Raw genomic sequence first — 22,404 nt, forward strand, 5'->3', positions numbered from 1 at the left:
CAAGGCCAAGTGCATCTATGGTGACGTGGAGGCTCAGTGTCCCACAACCCCCATCATCTGTCAGAAGGCCTGAGAGCACAGGCTGTGTGTCCATTTCCCTGCTGATCCCCCAAAGAGCAGTGAAGACCTTTCACTCTGCCTTCATGGCATCAATTGAGCGGTAGCTGAACAAAACTGTTCCAGGCATAGATTTTTCTTTTCCTTTGGAGATTTGCTCTCATTTGCTTTTTTCTTTTTCATACCTGAGATGGATGGACATTGCCCACCTGAATTTCCTTTTCCCCCTGAATGTGTATATCTAAGGCAATTTACAGGGTACTGAGTGCTCTGTGGCCAAAGGAAGAGAAAGACATTAACTCTCAAGAGTGAATGTGCTCAAGACTTTGTAGAGACAGTGAAGTCACTATTCATCTGGTGGTGATGACTCAGTAGAGATTTGTTTTGGAGGGGAACAATTGGAAATCAGAATCATTATAGCCCTTCAGAACTTTCTAGTTCATTTAACATCACGTGATTATAGAGAAAGAAGGTATACCTGGAACATCATCAAATAAACCTCCCTCAGTGCAGGAAATGCCCCTACAGCATACTGACAGAGTGTCCTCCAAGCTTAGCTCACTATCTACAAGATCATATATCAAATTTCAGTGGAAGGGGCCACTGAGGCCACATACTCAGCCTCTTTTGCTATCAGTGCCAGTCTTTCTGTGGTTGTCCTTTCATGGGCTTGCTCAAGCCCTGCTTCTTAGTGGCTCCATCTTATGGGAGAGGCAGGCAGGTGGTAGACAGATGTCACAGCAGAAATGTGCATAAAGGTGGACATTGTGGGGAATGGGCAGTCATGACCTCCCTGTGAGGTCTGAGAGGGCTTCTCAGAGGCAGTGGCCTATGAGTTTGGATTTCAGAGGACAAATAAAGAATATGTGAAATAGAATGCAGGAAGAATAGTACCAGGGACAGAGGAAATAGCTTCTGCTGGGACTGGCAGCCTGAGAAGACACAGGATGCAGCAGGGGATAGAAGGGAGGGCTACGTTGACCCGGGACATAATGTGAGATGGAGTGTCGGGCATGGCCCTGGCACAAGACAGAACCCCTTGTCACTGGGAGAGACTCCCATGATGGGAAAAACTAGAGATGTGCAGGTGGGGTTAAAGGAGCAACCTGGGGATACTGAGGTACCCAGAGGCAGCCCTCACCACCCGGCAGCCCTCCCCAGGAAATGCCCTCCCTAGTCCCCTGTAAGAATGATGAGAGTCTTCCTGGCCCAGAAAGAGCCAGTGCTAGGTGAAAAGACCCAGCTACTTCCAGAGACACAGCACAGAGACAAATGGTGGGGGAAACACAGCCTCCTGGCACCCCCAGCCTCCTGACCGTCCTTCCAAACCCTACCAGAGGCCGGAAGCAAAGCCCCAGGGGCAGCACCAGGACCCACCTGTCAGAGATCAAGGGGCAGGGAGAGACATGGGAGGGCAGGCAGAGGAGATGGCTTGCAGATGGACTAGGAGAGTCAGGGGAGGTGGGGACAAGATGGGTGACTCCCAGGTCTCTAACTTGGGGGACAGGCAGATGGTGACACAATTCCCCAAGTCAGGGAGAAACAGAATCTCAGGGGGAGACTGATGAGCTTAGCTTTGGCTGCAGAGTGTGAAGGTTTTATGGGGGCACCTAAGTGTCACCTGGGCCTCCAGTGACAAGAATATGTGCAGGGTTGGAGCTCAGAGTGGGGATGATAACCCAGAGGAGCACTTAAATGGGCCAAGAGGAGCCAGTCCTGGCACCCTCTCCATTTCACAGACATGGGAGGAGCAGAGAAGAGAAATAACACCTCCCTTCAGCAGAGGGTAGCCCAGGGCTGATGCCGGCAGAGCCAGCAGGGTAGGCAGCCCTGCTGGTGAGTCCCACTGTCCTGCTCCCACCCCGCTTTCCTCTACTGTTAGTTCATGGATTTCTTAAAAGTTGCCTCCAGGTGTGAGGTGAGGCCAGGGCTGACCTGGACCCTGGCTCAGCATGTGCTTCTGGTGGTCACATCCAGGAACCTCCACAACCAAAGGACATCGTGGTTGGTCACTACATTTTTCCAGACAGAGATAGAGTGTGGGTGGGGGACACCCAGGTTCAGGGATTCCTGGTGCTCCCAGGACTCAGCATCCAGCTGCGCTCACAGCTATGATCAATGACAGTGAAAGGACACAAGCAAAATCAGAGAGTGGGGAAAAAGGCATCGAGCAAATACTAGGGAGGACCAGGTGCTAGCTTGCAAGAGGAAGTCACACAGGACACACGGATTTGCTTCAGGAATGAATAGAGACGACACGCAGGAAATGCTGTCTCCCAGGGAAGCTCATGAGAGCTGTGTCTGGGAGTTTTATTAGGGGACCATGTACCTTTCCTGCCTACTATGCCCCAAATTCCAGACTCCCCGAAGGAATGCAGGTGTTCAACATAAACTATATTCTGTGCACAAAGAATTTTGGCACAGTAAACCATGTTTGTCATTGAGGGGATGGTGGGAACCCACCCCAAATCCAAATTCTCAGACACCAGTCAACAGCTCGCCTCATGGTCAGGCGGGGGCTGTGAGCTCTTCTGGCCAGGCAGCTTCAGGCAATCCTGCCTTTCCCTTCCTGGCACCATACTGCCGTTTCCAGACGCCAGATTAAGTTTATATTATCGAGTTTTAACTCGCTTAATTTATCTCATTGAATCTTAATGAAGTTAACCCTCACAAAATAGGCAAGTGGCCTGAAAATAATTGCTTTAAGGAAAACCTTGGTCAAGGGAGATATTAATAACACTCAGCACATTTGTGTGACACATGGCCTTGAAAGAAGAGACCTGTGTCAGCCCCATGATGATGTAAACTAATGGCATTATTTCCTTTTTCCATCCTTTATGAAATGTCCATGCTCTGCCTGTGTTGGTGTTTCAGATGGACTTTCTAATAGGAGAACATGACCAAAAACACTTGTGGACCAGTGGTCTTAAGTTGTGTCTGCGTATTAGCTTTGAAAGTGTGTCGCGGTCCTCAGGAGAGTACCTTGTGGCTGGTCAGCTGCCCTACCTCATGTGCCCTTGCCCTAGGGCAGCAGGATCAAGGTGTAGATGAGCCTGACGTGGGTTAAGCAGACTGGACCTGGGAGGAGGCAGGACAGTGGGCTGCTCCTGATCAAGGGGAGGAGTTCTAGGCTTCACTCTGGGGCCACGTGGGCAGTGGAGGGAAACTGTCCAATGCACTGGGCCTCAGTTTCTTCATTTGTAAAGTGGTTTCCTCATCAACTGACGTCTCCTAAATAATCACCCTGGCGGTTGTTATTGTCTGTTTTCATTTCTCTATATTTTACCTCTGGCCTGATGGCACTAGTTGAGGGATTAGATAAGCCACCGAATGGATTACTGAGTGGGATGGTCTACAGGGCCCCTCAGTGCCAATGGAAGGAATTCGTGACCTGGCCATTGGATAAGCTCCTCCTTCTTGGTCTGTTACTTCTCTTGGGCCCTTGGAGTCTAATCGGGGTAATAACATAGACATCCTATGCCCCTGAGGCACTGAGGTTCATCCTGGCTTGGATTCCCCCCTCATTTTTGAAACGAAAGAAGACAGAAGACTGAGTCCCCCTGTACCCAGTCTGCAGTCACACTACACACACATTTCCCAGTGATTTTGGGGATGCTGTTGTCCTTCCCTTGACTTAGGAAATCAGTCTTGCCTTTTACCCTGCCAGTTCCTATTTTCACAAAGAGAACAGAGAGGGAAAATGTGCTGTCTCTGAAAAGTTGGATAGCCACGTTGCCTCGAAGGCAAGAGCAGAATGAACCTGGGCTGGAACATTTCCAGGGATCTGCACACCCCTTGGGTGATGGAGGGTGTCTGGTCCAGCCATTGAGGGGGGAGTCTGGGAGTAATGACAGTGGAGGTGGGGAGTGGGCGCCCTGCAAGCCCTCAGTAGCTAACAGAAGGTGGCCATCTTGTGCCAGCCTGCAGGTATGGCTCTTCCCATCAGTCATCGGCCTGGGCACACTTGAGTCATGGGGATCAGCTGAAAGCCAGACAGGGCCTTAGTTCTAAAGGGATCCAAGGTCTGATTGTGGGCTCAGCATCCAGCCTGGCCTGCTGCTAAGTAACTGGACTCCTGAGGTCACCCTGGGCAGTAGCAGCCTGGCCATGGTGAGGGAGAGGAAAGGGAGGACAGAAAGACAGAGTGACCCCTCAGCAGTGCTGGGACCTTCTGTGCCTCTCTCTATGATGTGCTCAGTACAGGCCTATTGGAGGCAGGATTTAAATCTCACGTACATGCCAAGTACCCTGGGCCTGACGGCTGATAGAACTTAAAGTCCATCACCTTGAAATTTGATTGAAGGATGCCAGTAAAATTCAACATGCAAAGGAAAACATTTGTCCCCATCCTCTAGAGGACCTCTTCTGGCGCGGTGACACATCTGACAGAAGATCCATTCACCTGAAGGATGCTAATGTCTCCGTTTTCTCATGGGCTCTAGGTCAGGACCTGGATCCTCACCGTGGGTTACACAACTGCCTTTGGAGCGATGTTTGCAAAGACATGGAGGGTCCATGCCATCTTCAAAAATGTGAAAATGAAGAAGAAGGTAATCACCCTCCTACAGCTTCAGGGGTTCACTTAGTTTGCTAAGTGTCACTTAGCAAACAGACATGAATTAGGTGCTGACTGTGTGTGGCCTCTAAGCTACTTGCTGGGGATTCAAAGAAACACAGTCCTTATCTCTTGGCTCCCAGGGACATCAGACAGCTAACAAAGTCTTTACAGCACAGAGTGAGGGGTGCTGGTTGGGGACACATGGGGACTTCTAGAGCACAAGACACTCCGGGAGGCATCACGTTCACCTCCGCCAGGTCCTGGAGGGTGTTGGGGAGTTGGTCAACTAGAGAGGGTGGGGATTCTGCACATGTCATAGGGGGAACAGTGCATGCAAAGGCCTGAGAATAGGAGTGGCCTGGTCAGAGGGCTGAGAGGGGCACAGTAGGGAGAGGCGTGGGGGTCACAGGGGCAGGGTGCAAGAAGAGGCTGGAAGGAAAGGTAGGAACCACATAGATGAATCTGAACTTGAACTTATGGGCAATGGGGAGCCCCTAAAAGAGGGGAAGTGAAACAGTGCTTCAAGTGCAGCAGCCCCTGCCCACTCCAGTGAGGTGGGTGGATCCTGCCCCTCAGGCCCCTGCCACACACCCAGGCCACCACAGGAAAACCTTAGGCTACATTCAAGGGACAAAGATTCCAGACCTGACACCAGATCCCTGTGCTCTCTGCTGCTCTCCAGGCCCAGCAGCACTATGATAACTCCCCTGTGTAAGTGAGAGAGGTCCAGCCACTGGTTGCTCCTAGTCCCGACTGGACACTACAGGGCAATGGGGACATTTGAAAATTACAAGAAATCACCCAACCTGGGGCCAGTTGAACCCAAATCTCTAGGGGCTGTAGCTAAGCATCAGTAGGTTTTAGACTTTCCCAGGAGTTGTAGTTGTCCCTCGGTGTCCTCTGGGGATTGGTTTCAGGACTGTCCCCCTTCCAAGGATCCCAAAATCTGTGGATGCTCAAGTACTTGATATTAAATGGCATAGTCTTTGTATATAGCCTACATACATCCTCCTGTATATTCTGGGTCTTCTCTTGATTACTTACAGTACCTAGTTCAGCGTAAATGCCGTGTAGATAATGGTTACGCTGTATTGTTTGGGGAATAATTACAAGAAAAAGCATTCTTTGTATGTTTGGTATAAATACAACCATTGTTGGCCTAACCACGTGGTAAACCACCTGCGGGTGGTTGAATCTGCAAAGGTAACACCCTGGAAACTGAGAGCACCCTGTGCCCGCTCACAGCCAGCATGGAAGCCCTCAGGCCAGGACCAGGGCTATTCAGTGTGGGCTGTCCATACCTGGGAGCTTCTTAGAAATGCCATGCTTGGCCCCAGCCCGGTCCTAAGGAACCAAGATTCTGGGGCCGGGCCAGCAGCCTGCTATTTCACCGTCGCCTGGGTGAGGCTGAAGCCAGCCAGTTTGAGAAGCACTGATCTAGGTGGTTTTGGGGTCCCTCCCACCCAGAAGCTCTGCTTAGAGAGCTGCTCTGCCGTTTATGACAACTCATCCTGTTTTGCGAGAATCAGTGTCGATTCCTTTGTGTTAATATGTGACTCATCCATGTTGTCATCTGTAATCAAGAACTGGCCTTTCTGTTCCCGTCCTTGTGTGAGCGCTGAGCAAGAACACCCCGACTATCTGGCACAATCAACAAAACGTGTCAAGGGAAACTTCAGGAGTTTGGTTGTCTGCAAGCTCCTTGTGGACAGGGATGTGACACGGTCTCCAGAGACCAGGCTTAGTGTCCTTCCTGCCACAGCGCAGAGCGCTGAGCAGGGTGGGAGGGGACCCGTGCCCTCTGGAGATGCTGTACAGCTGAGGGTTGTGTGTGGGGGATCCTGACACCTTGGGAAGGCACTTGTCCCACAGGCAAGCACCCGCCCCACCTTTATTATTTACTATTTTTTAACTTTAAAAAACTTTTTGAACTATGTTTTTTACTGTTTTTTGTTGTTTTTTTTTTTCCTTTTCTAGTTTTTAGGAAAAAAATCCTAAATTTTTTTTTTAAAGGATGATGATGTCAGGTACAGCAGGGGATAACACATAGAGCCCTCAAGGAGGTGGATGTCAGAGGACAGTAATTCTGTGGTCAAGACCCAGGGGGCGACTGCACTAGAGAGGAGGGTGTCTGAATCAGCAGGGGCATCGATATAGGATGGTGAGGGTGACAGCAGGGACAGAGGGTATGACAGGGTGAGTTGCCTGCACAGGAAGGGGAGAGGCGTTTTGGCCAGTGGGGGATGCTGACATCAGGACACTGCAGTAGCACAAGATCACCTCCATTCAGTTAAGGCCACTGAGCTAGCCACTTAAAAATATTTAAAATGGTAAATTATATGTTATATGTATTTTACCACAATTTGAAAAACCAATAAAACTGTCAGGTATGGTGGTACTCACCTATAATACCAATGACTTGGGAGGCTGAGGCAGGAGAATTGCAAGTTTGAGGCCAGCCTCAGCAACATAGCAGCGAGACCCTGTCTCAAAACAAAACAATTAAAAAGGGCTGGGGATGTAGCTCAGTGGTAAAGTGATCCTGGGTTTAATCGCCAGTACAAAAAAAAAAAAATGTTTTGAAAGAAAAAGAAAAACCAATTAAACAAAACAACAAAACCTGACACACAAAAAAAACAGTTTTGTGGAAAAGAGCCGTTTTGGACTGTGACTGCCTTTACCCCTTCAAAATCATCTGGTTCCCCACGTGATGTTTGATCCACCCAAGTCATATATACCTTTCTCTCCTCCACCATTCCCTCCTCTAACCTTCTCCTGAGTTACAAGAAGGACTAGAGCAACCCCAGGAGTTTCCCACGCTGCAGCGTATTAATCGGACTTCACTGTTTTTACAACAAAATCAGGGACCACATCTTATCCTCAAAAGTTTGGCAGTTCAGATCATGCCTTCATATTGTGTGGCCATCATCACTGTCCATCTCCAAAACTTTTTCACCTTCCCAAACTAAAGCCCCATAAAATACCAACTCCATTGTCCACCACACTCTGTTTTCTGGCTCTTAGGGACAACTCCTCTGGGAACCTCACATAAATTGTTATACAGTATTTCTCCTTGTGTGATTTGGTTTCCTTTTAAAGAACTTTGGACTTTGATTTTTTTAGTGGATCCCCCTTTTTTTTCACTGATACATATACTAGATCTACATAAACTTATAATTGCAATCACATGCTTTTTTTATTAGAGTCTTTTTATCCTTTCCTTTTTTCCATAGCTCCCACTTCTTCCTCCCTCCACCCACAATGGCAGGCCTTCCCTAAATGCACACACACAAGCTTCACCCCATATGGCCATGTTTTTTTAAAGACATTAAAGGAAAAGAAGTCTACTGAAGAAAGTATTGACACATGGTGGCTTCACACTCCCAAATTCAGCTTTTTTATAGCATGTTACCATTTTTTCCTAAAGACCAGTCATAAAATCTTAAATGAGGAGCTTATTGCAGTCTTTATTCTGCTTCTCACTAGGACCAAATTGAAGTGTTGAGATGAAGCAGTAACTCAAAGATGAGACCTTCTGTTCTTGGGGCAGATGTTTTTTGAGGACAAATATGACTTGGTACTGTTGTAGACAACAACACAAGTAATAAAACCATCTGAGGACACCTGTGCAGACCTTCATCCAGGCTCAATGGAAATTTGGTGGGGAGGGTTTGTAACAGCCACCCCAGGCATCAGCTAAATGACAGCAGGGGTCAGGCAAGTATTTTCTGTAAAGAACCAAAACTTGCATGAGATTTTGCAAGTTATACTGTCTTTTTTTTTTTAACGAGAGGGAGAGAGAGAGAATTTTTAGTATTTTTTTTTTTTTTTAGTTTTTGGTGGACACAACATCTTTATTTTTATTTTATGTGGTGCTGAGGATCAAACCCAGCGCCCCACGCATGCCAGGTGAGTACGCAACCACTTGAGCCACATTCCCAGCCTTATACTGTCTTTTTTTCAGCTAGTCTATGCTGCTGATTTATGGAAAAGAAGCCATGGACAAATATTTAAAGAATGGATATGGCTATGCTTTTATAAAATTTTATTTATAAAAATAGACTGTGAGGTCTGGAGTTGTGGCTCAATGGTGGAGCACTTGTCTAGCATGTGTGAGGCACTGGGTTCGATCCCTGGCACCACATAAAAAAATAATTAAATAAAATAAAGGTATCGTGTCCATCAACGACTAAAAAACAATATTATTAAAAAATAGGTGGTGAGAAAAATCTATAGTTTGATGTTTGCTAATCCCTGCTCCATACAACAAGGGGAACTGACATTGGCATGATCACTGGCTTCCGTTGAAGTTATTGTCAGCCAGGCTCTGGGCATCTAATATGGCTTGTGTGGTTATTTCCCAATTTTGTACATGAGGAAACAGCTCAGAGGAGTCACAGGACTTAACCAAAATCATACAACTAGTTAGTTCATGGCAGCTTAGAGCCCGTTGTCTTATCATTGCTGGTACCATTCCATCTCTCACTTGGCAAGATTGTCCCAGGTTCAGAGACAGGATGGCATGTTCTGATGTCAATGACTACTGACATACCCCAGAGAGGCAGTGGGCAGACTTTGAGGAGAAACCTGAAAAAGAGGGAACGAAAGAGAGAAGGTGAAGTGAGAACTGAGAGGTGACCTTGCCCATTGGAAAGGTTCTCTGGTCCTCAAATTGGAATGGTCAGGTCAGTACTATTTTTGTTTTCCTTCCCTCAATTTTCATTACTGAAGATTATTTTAAATCACCTGTCCTTGGTAGTGTATTTTGTATATGCATGGGTGAATTTGTTTAATTATCCATTGTTAGTCTTTCCCCACTAAAATGCATGCTCCATGAAGGTAGGATTTTTTTTTCATGGCTGTCTAAAACAGAACCTGACACAATGTAGACACTCGATAAACAGTTCCACAGTTAATAAATGAAATTAATTTCATAACTTCTTAGTATAAATCCATTTAGCTACCAACACTGGCCATGTGCCAGGCTTTGGTAATGGTGCTAAAAGGAAATTAGATACAGCCTCTCATTACAACCTTCCCACCACAGATTCATCCATTGAGTTCTATGTCTAGTAGAGCTGAGGTGCAATATCATATTTCACCCCTAGATGTCGCTGTCCTACACAAAAACACATAATCACTAATGGACAAATCCCAAGTAGTGGTAGTGAAATAGCCACCATTCCTTGAGCATCTTCCCTGTACTAGGTGTTTTCATACACCCTCTCATTTTATTCTAAGACCACCTGTGTAACTTGGGCATGAGTGGCTCCAGTTTATCAAGGAGGAAACTGAGACCTAAAAAAGTTAAGCAACCTGCTCAAGATCAAGATCACATTTGGTAAGAACTGGGATTAGAAAGAGGCCTTTTAATTCCTAAATCTATGCTCTTTCCTTTATACCATACTTAGAGAATAATACATGAACATCCCTCTCTTCCCTTCCTCCTGGCCATGACATAAATTAAAAATGCAGAATAAGAAAGAGGAAGTGATTTGCTCATGACCATACAAGTAGCAAGAAATGGAGCCAGGATCCCAACCCAGGTTCACATAATTCCAAATCCTTCAGAATTCCAGTGCCCCTTTCTACCCCATTCTTGAGCCTTATGAGTGAAGGACCTTACTGTGTCACATTTACAAGAGGGAAATCCTGATGTGTGTCTTCTAAGGTTGGCTGTGCCCTGTGCTGGACATGCCCAGTTTCACGGATGAGGAGCTGCTTGGGCTGAGTCTTGAAGCTGGGGTAGGAATCCACCAGCAGAAAGGTGCTGGGAGGACCTCCAGGAGTCAAGCCCAAGTGGGACAAATGCCTGGAGACTCAGGCAGCACATTAGGCAGAGGCTTCTTCCAGCCCATCCTAGGTCCACCCTATTTTCTCAAGCTCTACAAAGAGTTGCCTAGTTCCTGGGGGCAAGGGTTAAGCCAGGTTTCTGCAAAACCTCAGAGGTTCACTGGATCCTCCTTGAAAATTCAAAGAGGAGGTTTCTCCAGTGCTCTACCCCCAAGTAAAGCAGTCTGGGTGGATTTGATCAGCAACACTTTCTTGTTCCTTCTACATTCATCCACAGAGAGACCTCTTGAGTTTCTGTTTCTTCTTTTGAAATGACTTTAATCTTTAAAAACCAGACCTGGTGATATTTCTTAAGCTTCTGTCTCAGTTTTGTTTATTTTTCCATGATTCTTTTCCAGAACTACTTCGTCACATTGGCTTTTATTTGTGTGTTTGGGGGGTAGTGGGGACATAAACCTGCAATGAATGAAATACAGGTGAGCACTGGTGCTCTAGTGTTTGTCCCCAGGCCCCTGCATATCAGTGATGTAAAGTGGGGTGGGACTCACAGCAGTGAAGAAACACCCCAGCCTGCAGAGCGGAATGGGAGTGAGTTATATTTCTTCTTTTTATTTTCCTTCATCTCAGCTCGATCCATCAAACTTTTAAGTGCCTACTGAATGCCAAGCCCTGTTAGGTACTGAGAGTACACAAATAAATAACATGGGTTTCCCTCCTGTCTGGGCTTCCCAGGCCAGTGAGGAGGGAGCTGTGACAATAATTTGACGTAGTATCTGGACAGTGCTGTGATTGTTTGAGGATGTGAACTCTGGAGAAAGGAGGTGCTTGGTTCAAATCTGAGCTTCACTCCCTTTGACATATCTGTTGAGCCCCCCAGAGGCCTGTTTCTTCATCTGTAAAATGGGAATAATGATAGAATCTGTTTTTAAATGAGACCATGCATGTGAACCATCAGCCTGGAATAATGGATCATTAAAGGTTAGCTACGTTGCTTGTTGTCTCTGCTGCTGTTATTACTCCTCGGATCCTGTGGACACAATGCTCTGGGAGTGATGAGTTATTCTAGGGGAGTCAGAGAGGGCTTCGTGGAGGAAGCTACAACTGACCTGGGTCTTTAAAGATTGTGGAAAGAATAGGGTGTTCCAGACTAAAGGAACAGCACCTACAGAGTCCCAGAGAGTGAAAATCACAGCTCAGAGGAGACTAGGAGTGGCCAAATTTCAACAAAGTGCACATGTGGGTTTGGAGCGGGGCTGGACCGGGAAGGCAAAGGAACCTGGCTACATTATTCTGTGGGTGATGGGGCATTTCAGGACACTGTCCAGCTGAGCATCCAGGACACAGTCACTCCTCATCCCGGGTCCTCAGCCATTGTCCAGGAAGCTTCTTTTCACCTCTGCCTCCCTCTTCTCCTCTCCACTGCAGATTATCAAAGACCAGAAACTGCTCGTGATCGTCGGGGGCATGCTGCTCATTGATCTGTGCATCCTGATCTGCTGGCAGGCTGTGGACCCCCTGCGGAGGACAGTGGAGAGGTACAGCATGGAGGTAAGCAGCCGGTGCCAGCAGGAGGGAGACCCTCGGGCGCAGCTCCCAGGCACGAGATGGCAAGGCAGCCAGTGCATCTCCTCGGCTGCACAGTTGCTTTTGGGAACACCTGATCCCACTTCCTTCCATTTGAGATGTTTGTTAATTTCAGGAGCACTGAATATAAGGTATGGTGAAATAATTTAATGTCAATCTTAATATATGCAGAATTAAGGGGAAATGTTGGGCTGCTGAAAATACTGGGCTGGGAGTGTAGCTTGGTGATAGAGCACTTGCCTTGTGTGCTCAAGACCCTGGGCTCCCATCCCAGCCTGCAAAGAAAAATACATTGTAGAAGCTCCCATCTACGTGATCTTTCATTGGAGAAATTACATTGCACCATTGTCCCTTCTTTAAAGAAAGTCCCATAAGCAGTGCTTCTAGGAAATCCGTGTTCCGATAGCTCCTCCTAGTTACTGTATGATGTTCAGGGTGGCGATCAGTGTATTTCCTCTCATACATTTGATATGAGACATTTATTGTTAACATAAGGAAGCTTAGCCAGGCATGACAGCGCATGCCGCCTGTAATCCCAGCAGCTCGGGAGGCTGAGGTGGGAGGATCCCAAGTTCAAAGCCAGTCTCAACAATTTACAGAGGCCCTAAGCCACTGAGTGAGACCCTGCCTCTAAATAAAATACAAAAAAAAGGCTGGGGCTCAGTGGTTGAGCATCCTGGGTTCAATCTTGGACTCCAAAAAGTAAAAATAAGGAAGCTTATATAAAAGTACTTTAAGTATATATTTTAATTATCCTGCATTCAGCCTTGCCCTGTTCTCCTGCTGGTCTTTCCGTGATGCTCTGGGGTAGGGAAGTCCAAGTCCCTGAAAGTTGTCTCTTTGTCCACTTTGTCCTTTAGTTGAACATGCTTTTGTGGAGTGGAGCCAGCTGCACTGGGTGGGCCATTTGCTTATGTTTTCCGTAAGTTGTGGCGAATTCAATGGAGATAATGAGGACCTCTGTTTCTCACACCATGTTATTAGGGAAATCTTTTTGTGGAATTTAGTGTGGAATTTGGGGACAGAGGTATTATCCTTCTAGACAAGAAGGTTTTCCAGGAGGCTGAGGCAGGAGGATCCTGAGTTCAAAGCCAGCCTCAGCAACTTAGTGAGGCCCTAAGCAACTCAGAGAGATCCTGTCTCTAAACAAAATATTTTAAAAAGGGGCTGGGGATGTGGCTCAGCACCCTGAGTTCAATCCCCAGGACTAAAAAATAAATAAAAGAGTGGGGGTTCATGAAAATAAAATGCACAGCCACATTTATGTTGATACAGAGAGTTTACTCAGCTCAGTAAGAAGTTATGCAGTCGGTGAACATCTTTTAGGGAGAAGATTTTGGACAGCGCCCCTCCATCTCTCCACCTTTCACGTATACCCTGGGAGGAAGCAGGGCTCCAGACAGGCACAGACGGACATGACACCGGCTGTGCCTGTGGGCCAAGGGGACAGGAACTGAGTTCATTCACGCAGACAGGCTTTTTCCAGAGGGGAGGTGACAACTGGTCACCATTCATCATGCACAGTGGCCAAATGAGCACCTCCTCGCCCACTCAGTCCCAGGGGAATTCCCTGCCCACCACCAAGATTTAGTGATCCAGACAGATTCAATACTGGGAAGAGCTGTCACTGGCTAAGTGGGCCCCTGAGCTAGGGAGAGCCTGTGGTGGTGACAATTACAGCCATAATGATGATAGTGATGATGATGATGATGATAATGACAATGACGACAGTGATGACAGCCAGTGTTATATGTGATTTAATATCACAACAGTTCTGTGAAGTGTTACAAGTAAGCCCATCTTAGTAATGAGGAAATGGAAACCCAGAGAGGTTGTGTAACTTACCCAAGGTCGCCCAGCAGGTTAGTGGTGCCCTACCCTCCCTTCAACACCAAGACAGCTCCTTTTGCACTTTCTCGGACTTTCCTAGGCCTTTGTTCATTGGCGCAGATCAGGGAAGTAGGTAGAACAAAGGCATGCCTGCACACCCTACGGATAAGGACGCAAATTAGAGAAAAGGGACTGAGGGGCCAGGATGCCAGGGAAGGGGAGCCAAGGGAATGAGGCAGAGCTTGTGGGGAGTCTGGAGCTGGGGCAGCTGGAGACCAGATCAAGGGTACCCTGGGGCCTGAAGGCTGCTGCCTCCACTCTAAGTGTGCAGCGGTCAGTGGGGCTCTGGCTACAGCAGGAGAAGGCTGCAGGGCTGGGGGCGGACTGGAAATGGGGAGCCCCGCCGCCCAGCAGGGTAAACCAGTGCTGCCATCACGGATGATACCTTTCTTCCCCTCGATGACTCTGTGCACAGAACCCTAGAACACCCCAAATCTCTCAAAGTTAAGGTTCTCCAACTGCAGAGCCCCTGATGGCCATAAAAGAGCCTTTCTGCGCAGACGAGGAAACCGAGGGGCCACCCACAGGGCCCAGGGCAAGGGCCAGATATGCCCTTCATGTGTCCCTCCAGGATCTACCGAGGTTTCTTTCTGGGTCTTTCCTGGCCCTTCCTCTTGTGCTACTTACTCCTCTTTTCAGGTTGCCCTGTTGCTCTGTTGCCATGGCAGCAGAAGCCTGTGATTTGTCCACCTGCAGCCCTGCCGGTCCACCAAACAAGGCCAAGCTGTCTGTGGGTTTCCCTCAGCCCCTCCTGTCGGGCACAGTGTGCTGGGTGAACAGTGCTCAGGGGACGAGGCGTCCCAGGGTCTCCCTCAGGGGACATCTTTTCCAGGACCCTCAGCCAGAGACAAAGTCTAGGCTTCAGGGAGAGGTCATCAGAGGCCTGTGTGGCCTGCTGCCGCCCCTTACCTCCCAGACACCTTGGTTTGCTCTGTCTCTGAACACCTTAGGATTCCAGGCATAGGCCTCCTCTGTGTCAGTGCCCTGCTGCTTCCAGAACCTTCTCTGCCAAGTAAATTCCTTGAGCTTCAGTCCCACCTACTATGGAGACATGTCCCTAAGCTCACTGGCCCTGGCAGAGCTGTGTGCCTCCCAGCTCCCCGGACGTTCTCCCCCTGGATTCTGCTAGGCACAGCTCTTCCCTTACTCCTGCTGGACCACAGCCTCTCCAGCACGGGCCACTCTGAGCCAGGCCCCACACTCCACATCTTCCATGGGGACACAGGAGATCATGGCCACTCGGCCCTGATCTCATGGTGAGTGGCCGTGATCTCCTGGTGCCTGCTGGCTAATGAGGAGCAAACTAAGCCTACAGAGAAATCAGCACTAGTACTTCAGACTGAAGGGTGTGGATCACACTCGTGGTGAATACGCAGGACAAAGGGCTCAAGAATAACAGGAAAGATCCACAGAAGAGATTCTCCCCCGGAGAGTGCATGCAGGTGTCCAGGAAGGAAAATCCCCTGGAGTCCTACAGAAGGCCACCCAGTTCCATGTCCTCATTCATTTTTCTGTAATAAATATTGATAGAGCACTTGTCATATGCCAGGAACTGTTCTGAATGCTTTACAGTATGAACTCATTTAATTCAAGCTTTATAACAACACAGTAAGGGGTGAGCTATTATTTTCTGCATTTTACAGATGAGGGAGCTGGAACACAGAGAGGTTCAGTGACTTGCTCACAGTCACACAGCCAGTATGTGGTAGCTTAGATTCCAGTGAAGGTGTTTTGTTTTTAACTCTGCTGCCTGAGGGGCTCCCTGAAGAAGGGAGAGGAGACTTGAGTTCTGGTTTTGCCACCTCTTCCCTCTTTCAGAGATCTGCACACAACACCCTTCAGAGCAGGCTGACCATTTAGCTATGGCCCTGGAGCCCGAGCCCCTGGCCTCTAAGCCTCTGCCAGCCCTCCAGCTGTGGCTCATTACCCCCCTTGTCAGCCTCCTCATGTGCCTCAGACTGACAACTCCAGCTTTACCTTCATTTATTCAACAAAATTTAGCAGACAGCCATGATGAATGGGACGTGGCCCTGCCTTCAGGGACCTTCAGGATGGCTGGGAAGACAGACAAGTCTGTGGTTGGTTCACACCCACACAGGCATGTCCTGGGGTAATGCAAGGTGCTAGGAAGCCTAAGGAGAGGCGCCAACCTGGCCTCCTGGGGTCAGGAGGAGACAGGAACAAGGGGAGAGGGCAGGAAGGGCATTGGGCAGAAGCAGTTGCCCTCAGAGAGCAGGTACCACTGATGCAGGGGGACATGGGCAGTGGAAGGCACCCTCTTGGGGGAGCCAGAGTATTTGCACAGGCCCTTGGAAAGCAGTTTGGTGTGCACTCGCCCCACAGCCCACCGAGTCCAGGGGTACACATTCTTAGAGAAAGTCACATATGTGCCCAGGTGGACCTGCCAAGGGTGTTCACAGCAGCACTGTTCAGCATAACCCCGAACTGGACGTGTGTCCCACACCATGGCACTTTCAACCAGAGGAGCACCACCAGAACTGTGGAAAGGAGCGATCCCCAGCTGGACCCTCTGGTTGGATGAGCCTCGGTGACGCCTGAGACTCTATGATGAGCACAAAGAGCAAACCACAGGTGGATTCCCAAAGTGCTTGGTCACATGTCAAAGTTCAAAGACGATATAAACTAAGCAAAATACTACTTAAGGAAATATACAAAGGTAGCAAAACATTTTTCTTTTTTAAAGAAGACAACTGTTAATACAAAATTCAAGGTTGTGGTTACCTGTAGGGGGGGCAGGATATCGTTAGGAGAGTCAGGTAGGGCCTGCAAGGCTACAGGAAATCATTCTTCAAATTGTACGAGGACATTTTATCTGGTCTTCAAAAGCAAGGTACATGTCATTTGAAAAAAAGAAAAAAAGATGTACTGAGTTAATAGACCATTTCTTAGAGCAGTTTTAGGTTTATGGAAAATTTTAACAAAAGTACTATTTCCGTGTACTTCCCCCAACACACACAGTGTGCATGTTTGTTAAAATGATTAGCTAGTATCCCTACTCTATTCCCACTGAAGTCCGTGGTTTATAGTAGGGTTCACTCTGCGTCATACAGTTCTATGGACCTTGTATGTAATGCCATCAGACCACGTGTGTGCTGTTACAGCTTCATATGGAACAGTCTCACCATCTTACATGTCCTTTGTGTCTTATCCCCTTGGCAGCCACCAATGCACAGTTCTTCCTTTTCTAGAATGTTCTATACTTGGAAACATACAGTGTATGGTCTTTTAGACTGGTTCTTTCTTTCTTTCTTTCTACTTATTTATGTATTTGTTTATTTTTATGCAGGGCCTTGCTGTGTGACCTGGGCCATGCTCAGACTCATGGTCCTCTAGCCTCAGCCTCTGAGTGGCTGGGATCACGGGTGTGAATCACTGGCTTCTTTCATTAATAATAGGCATGTAAGCTTCCCTTATGCCTTTTTGTGGCTTAATAGTTCACTTCCTTTGATCAATGATTAATATCCCATTGTATGGATGTACCAGTTTGCTTATTCATTTAACCAATGAAGGACACCTTAGCTGTGTCCAGGTTTGGGCAGTTATGAATAGAGCTGCTATTAGTATTTGTAGGTAGGTTTCTGTGTGGACATAAGTTTCCAGATCACTTGGATAAATACCTAAATGTCCAAGTGCTGGGTATAGGATAAGAGTATGTTTACCGTTGAAAGAAACTGCAAACTGCCTGCCCCAGCAGCTGCACCATTTTGTATTCCCACCGACAATGACTGGGAGCTCCTATTGCCCTGCATCCCTACCAGCATTTGCTGCAGTCAGCGTTTTGAGTTTTGGTCATTCTGAGATGTGCAGTAGTATCCCCTTGTTGTTTTAGTTTTGCAGTTCTCCAATGATATGTGATGCTGAATATTTTTTCATATGCTTCTTTACCATTGATTAGTTTTGATAGCTATTTAGGAAACAGATATGTGACCAAACTTGGTGATTGATTGACTCCAAGGGACAGGGAGGCAGGAGGCCTTGCCAAGATTTATTTGGATATAATTTTTACTGAGGTGACTGTTCAGATCTCTTAATCACTTTTTAATTTGGTTGTTTCCTTATTGTTGAATTTTAGGAGTTCTTTATGTATTTTGGATACAAGGCCTTTATCAGGCAGGTGTTTTGCAAATGCTTTCTCTCAGTCTGTAGATCGTCCTTTCATTCTCTTAACACTGACTTCCGCAAGCTGAAGTTTTAATTTTCATGATGCCTAGCTTATTGTTTTTTTTCTTTCATGGATCATCCTTGGTGTTGTATCTAAAAACTCACGGTCAAACCCAAAAGAGGCATGTTATCTTCTAGAAGTCTTATGGTTTTGCATTTCACGTTTTGTGAAAAGTCTGAGGTCTGTGCCTGGATTCATTCTTTATTCCTGTGGGTATCCAGTTGTTCCAGCACCATTTGTTGAAAAGACTGTCCTTTTTCCAATGGGTTGTCTAGAATCTTCTCATGTAGATCTACTTCTGGAATCTCTGTTCCTTCCATTGATATACTTGTCTATTTTTCACCAAAGCACATGTTTTTGATTCCTGTTGCTTTACAGAAAGTCTTGATGTCAGTTCTCCAACTTTGTTCTTCAATGTCGTGTTGTCTTTTCTGGGTCTTTTGTCTCCAGACAATCTTTAGGATCAATTTGTTGATATCCACAGTAACTTTCTGGGATTTTGATTGATATAACATTGAATCTATAGATCAAGTTGGGTAGGATTGCTATCTTAATAATATCAAATCTTCCTATCCATGAACATGGAATATCTCTCCATTTATCTTTTATTTTCTTCTATAAGCTTTCTAGATTTCTCCTTATAGATATTGTATGTAATTTTGGATTGATAGCTATTGCATTTTATTTAGGTGCTAATGTAAATGGTATGTGTTTTTAATTTCAAATTCCAAATGCTCGTTTCCAGTATATAGGAAAGCAGTTGACCTTTGTATGTAAAGCTAGTATCCTGCAACCTTTCCATATTGCTTATTAGTTCCAGGAGTTTTTGTGTTGATTCTTTGGGACTTCCTATATAGACAATAAAGTTGTCTGCAAACAGACATGCTTTTGTTTCTTCCTTCCCCGTTGGTATGCCTTTATTTCCTTCTTTTGACTTACTCCATTAACTAAGACGTCTAGTACATGTTGGATAAAACTGGTAAGAGAGGACAGACACCTTTGCTTTGTTTCTGAGCTTAGGGAGAACTCATTTAGTTTCTCATCATTAAACGTGTTAGAATATTTTTTTCCTAAAAAGTTTTTTTTTAAGTATCAAATAGTTCTGATGGCCAAAATTGGACAGAACCCAGATTGTTAGGGACCTTGTGTACTAAGCAGAGGAGTTTAAACTTCAAAATTAAAGAGATTTAATCAAGGGAGTGACATGGTCATATCTTCCTGGCTACACGGTGAGAACAGATGGAGGGGTGAGGCTGGAGGCCTAGAGATGGCTACATGTTTTTGCAATAAGTCAGTCAGGAGCTGATGGTGACCTAAACCAGGGCAGAGGGAGTGGAGACAGAGAGAAGTGATTGGTTTTGAGAGCTATTTAGGAAACAGATGTGACAAAACTTGGTGAATGACTGACTCTTTAAGAGTTTGGGACAGGAAGGCAGGAGGTCTTGCCCAGATTTATGCCTGGGTGGTGGATGATAGTCACTTCAGGGTGCAGAATGAAGAGTGGGCTTCGGAGGAAATGGGGGAGTCGCTCAAGTCTGATTATAAATTTGAGATATCTGAGGGCCTCCTGGGCAAAAGGGTCCCCAGAATGGAATATAGGTTCCTAGAGCACAAAAGAGTAGTCTGTTCAGAAGATAGAGATTTGTGGGAGGGAGTTAATGCTTTGAGGATGGGAATCGTGGAGACAAGTGTAGAGACCCAGAGGTACAATGAGAGGCGAAGATGTCCTGACCACAGTCCTAGGAAACACTGAGTGGTGGTGGGTACAGGAAGAGGAGCTGGGGAAGGAAACCTGAAGCAATAGGTGGAGAGGTAGGGAGTAGTCAGGAGAGTGCTGCCCACAGGTGAGGGATGGGAGATCAAGCTGTCCACAGGCAGAAGGTCAAAAGGGAGCCATCCATACAAGAGGAGAATTTGAAGGAGGGAGAGATCTCCAGGGACAATGCTCCAGACCAAGTCAAGGACTTGCAGATGTCCCAGGACCTGGCCTCATGCTCAGTGTTTCTGCATAGCATCTCGGTGCTGCCTCTGCTTTGCAGACTGATGGGAAGATTGGCTGTTTCTGCATTTCAGATACAGCAGGTGTGGATAAACCTGCCAAGTATGTTAAAAAGGTTTGTAAAGTATGATTTGGATTCTTGGTGAAAAAGGAAAATAACTCTCCCTCCCTCTCTCTCTTTTTAGCACCTACTCTGCTAGCGGTGATGGTGAGTGGGTGTTGGACATATAGGTCTGGAGCAAAGGGATAGGTGTGGGTTGGAGATGAGAATTTAGATAGATCAACACATGGATGACATAAGGAGAGGGCACAGAGAGAGACAGTAGAGGAGGGAACCTAGGACTGACCCAGAATTACACCCGTGTTTGGAATCCAGGGAGTTCTGGGGGAGGCAGCAAAGGAGAGCTGTTGGAGAAGCCCAGAGGTAGATAAGAAGAAAATCCGATGAAACCAAATGAAGAAAATATTTCAAGGAGGAAGTTTTGATGAACTCTGTTAAGTGCTGATTTTAGATCAAGTAGTTAGGACCAAGAATTGTGTCTATATGTATACCCACATACATCCATATGGGAATTTACTTTTTCTTTTCAAGGCAATAATTTGAGATAATTTCCCCCAAAAGTAATCTCTATGCATACAGATGGTATGAAGACACTCTCTGATTAGATGGAAGGGTTCTCATTTTTTCTAGACTTTCCTTCTATACCAGGTCACTGTTTAGAACCCCACCTGACCATTCGGAAATGGTCTTGAGATGGAGAAACATGATGGACAGCACTCAGGGTTACCAGACATTGAACACTGGCAAGCCACAGGGAGCCACCATGAGAGCATCCAAAGGCTGCCTGCATCCCAGGAAGCCTCCCTGACTGGCTTCCCAGCAGAGTGCAACCAGAGAGGGAACATAATCCTGCCCCCCGCGGGAGCCATGTGTGTAGCATGCAGTCACAGAAAAGGTGGAGGGCTGGTCCCCCCACACACACACAGGTGGCCAAGCAGTCTACATCAAGAATTCCCTACACTCTGGTTTCTGTGGCTTTCTGGTCACTCTGGCAGTAATTGAGTTAAGGGCAGCTTGGGGCGCGGAGTGTTTCAAACTTCCCTCCACATCCTGTTGTCTTATCACTCTCTGTTTGCAGAAGCAGATGAGGGGTGTGGAATCAAGGAACTGAAGTTGGCTCTGAAATGAGTGGCTTACACCAGTTACGTTTCTATGGAAACCGATATTGGAAGAGGCAAACATGTTGAGTTTTAAATAATTTTAACTCTTATCTTCTACTTCCGTCTACAGTTGCTCTGGGAGGGGGGGGGAGGGGAAGGGAGTGCCAAGCAGGCACTTTCAGGAAACAGCTGGTATCTTCACAAAGCTTGTCCAAACCCCGCCTCCCTCTATTCATTGTGGAATAGAGAGCAGAATGACCAGAGTTGGGGAGTGCTGGGAACCAGGTCTGTTCTGCTCTGTGGCCTGTTCACAGGTAACCTGGTAGCCCAAGGCTTTTGATGGTAAGGGTCACATTCCAAGTGGTAGGTCACTATAGCTGAAGCCACCAGCCCTGGGCAGTGAGACAACTCTTTGTCACCCACAATCATCTGTGGTGTCCTGGGTGGCCAGGCTGTGGTCCCAGCCAGAAGCAGACCTTGGCCCAGGCTGGTAAGGGTTTCATTGAGGGCCTTGGTTCAGTCCGATACTCAAGCCACCTAAATTAACCTGGTGAAGTCATCCCTGGGAGGGCTGCACCATCTGAAGTGCTGATTGTGCCATCCTCCTGTCTAAAACTCTCAGTAGTGCCTGTAATCCCAGCAGCTAGGGAGGCTGAGGCAGGAGGATCATGAGTTCAGAGTCAGCCTCAGCAAAAGCAAGGTGCTAAAGCAACTCAGTGAGACCCTGTCTCTAAATAAAATACAAAATAGGGCTGGGATGTGGCTCAGTGGTTGAGTGCCCCTGAGTTCAATCTCTGGTACCCAGGGGAAAAAAATCCGCTAGAGGATGATGTCTGTACTCCTTAGCACAGGTCAGGAGGTCTTGGATCATTTGACCTGTTTGCTTTTGCAGCCTTATCCATCATGATCCCCTTAGTCACTGGTACTTTTCCAAAACATCACACTCTCTCTTCCTCTATGTCTTTGTCCCCTCTACCCAGGATACCCTCATTCCCACCCTAAAATGCCTTCTTGACCTTTGAGTCATACAATTGCTACTTGACCTTTGAGTCACAGAGAAGTGACAGTCTCGGATGCCTCTGTCCGATGCTCCCACCCCAACCTGTTCATCACTCATTCTGGTCACAACACTGGTAATTGTGTATGCACCTGTTCCCCCCTCATCTGTGACCTCCTCAA

General features: G+C 47.0%; 1 protein-coding gene across 1 annotated transcript in view; it reads left to right on the top strand.

The window, feature by feature from the left end:
* Window positions 1-22,404, top strand: part of GABBR2 (gamma-aminobutyric acid type B receptor subunit 2) — a gene marked incomplete at both ends in the record, with an annotated part of 350,598 nt that overhangs the window by 280,257 nt on the left and 47,937 nt on the right. Inside the window, 2 exons of the mRNA XM_081281796.1 lie at window positions 4,500-4,607; window positions 11,834-11,956. Of these exons, the coding sequence (XP_081137922.1) occupies window positions 4,500-4,607; window positions 11,834-11,956 (231 nt within the window). The remainder of the gene's footprint in view (window positions 1-4,499; window positions 4,608-11,833; window positions 11,957-22,404) is intronic.

This window comes from Spermophilus citellus (assembly GCF_964194105.1).
Source record: "Spermophilus citellus genome assembly, chromosome: 2".
Classification (NCBI taxonomy): Eukaryota; Metazoa; Chordata; class Mammalia; order Rodentia; family Sciuridae; genus Spermophilus; species Spermophilus citellus.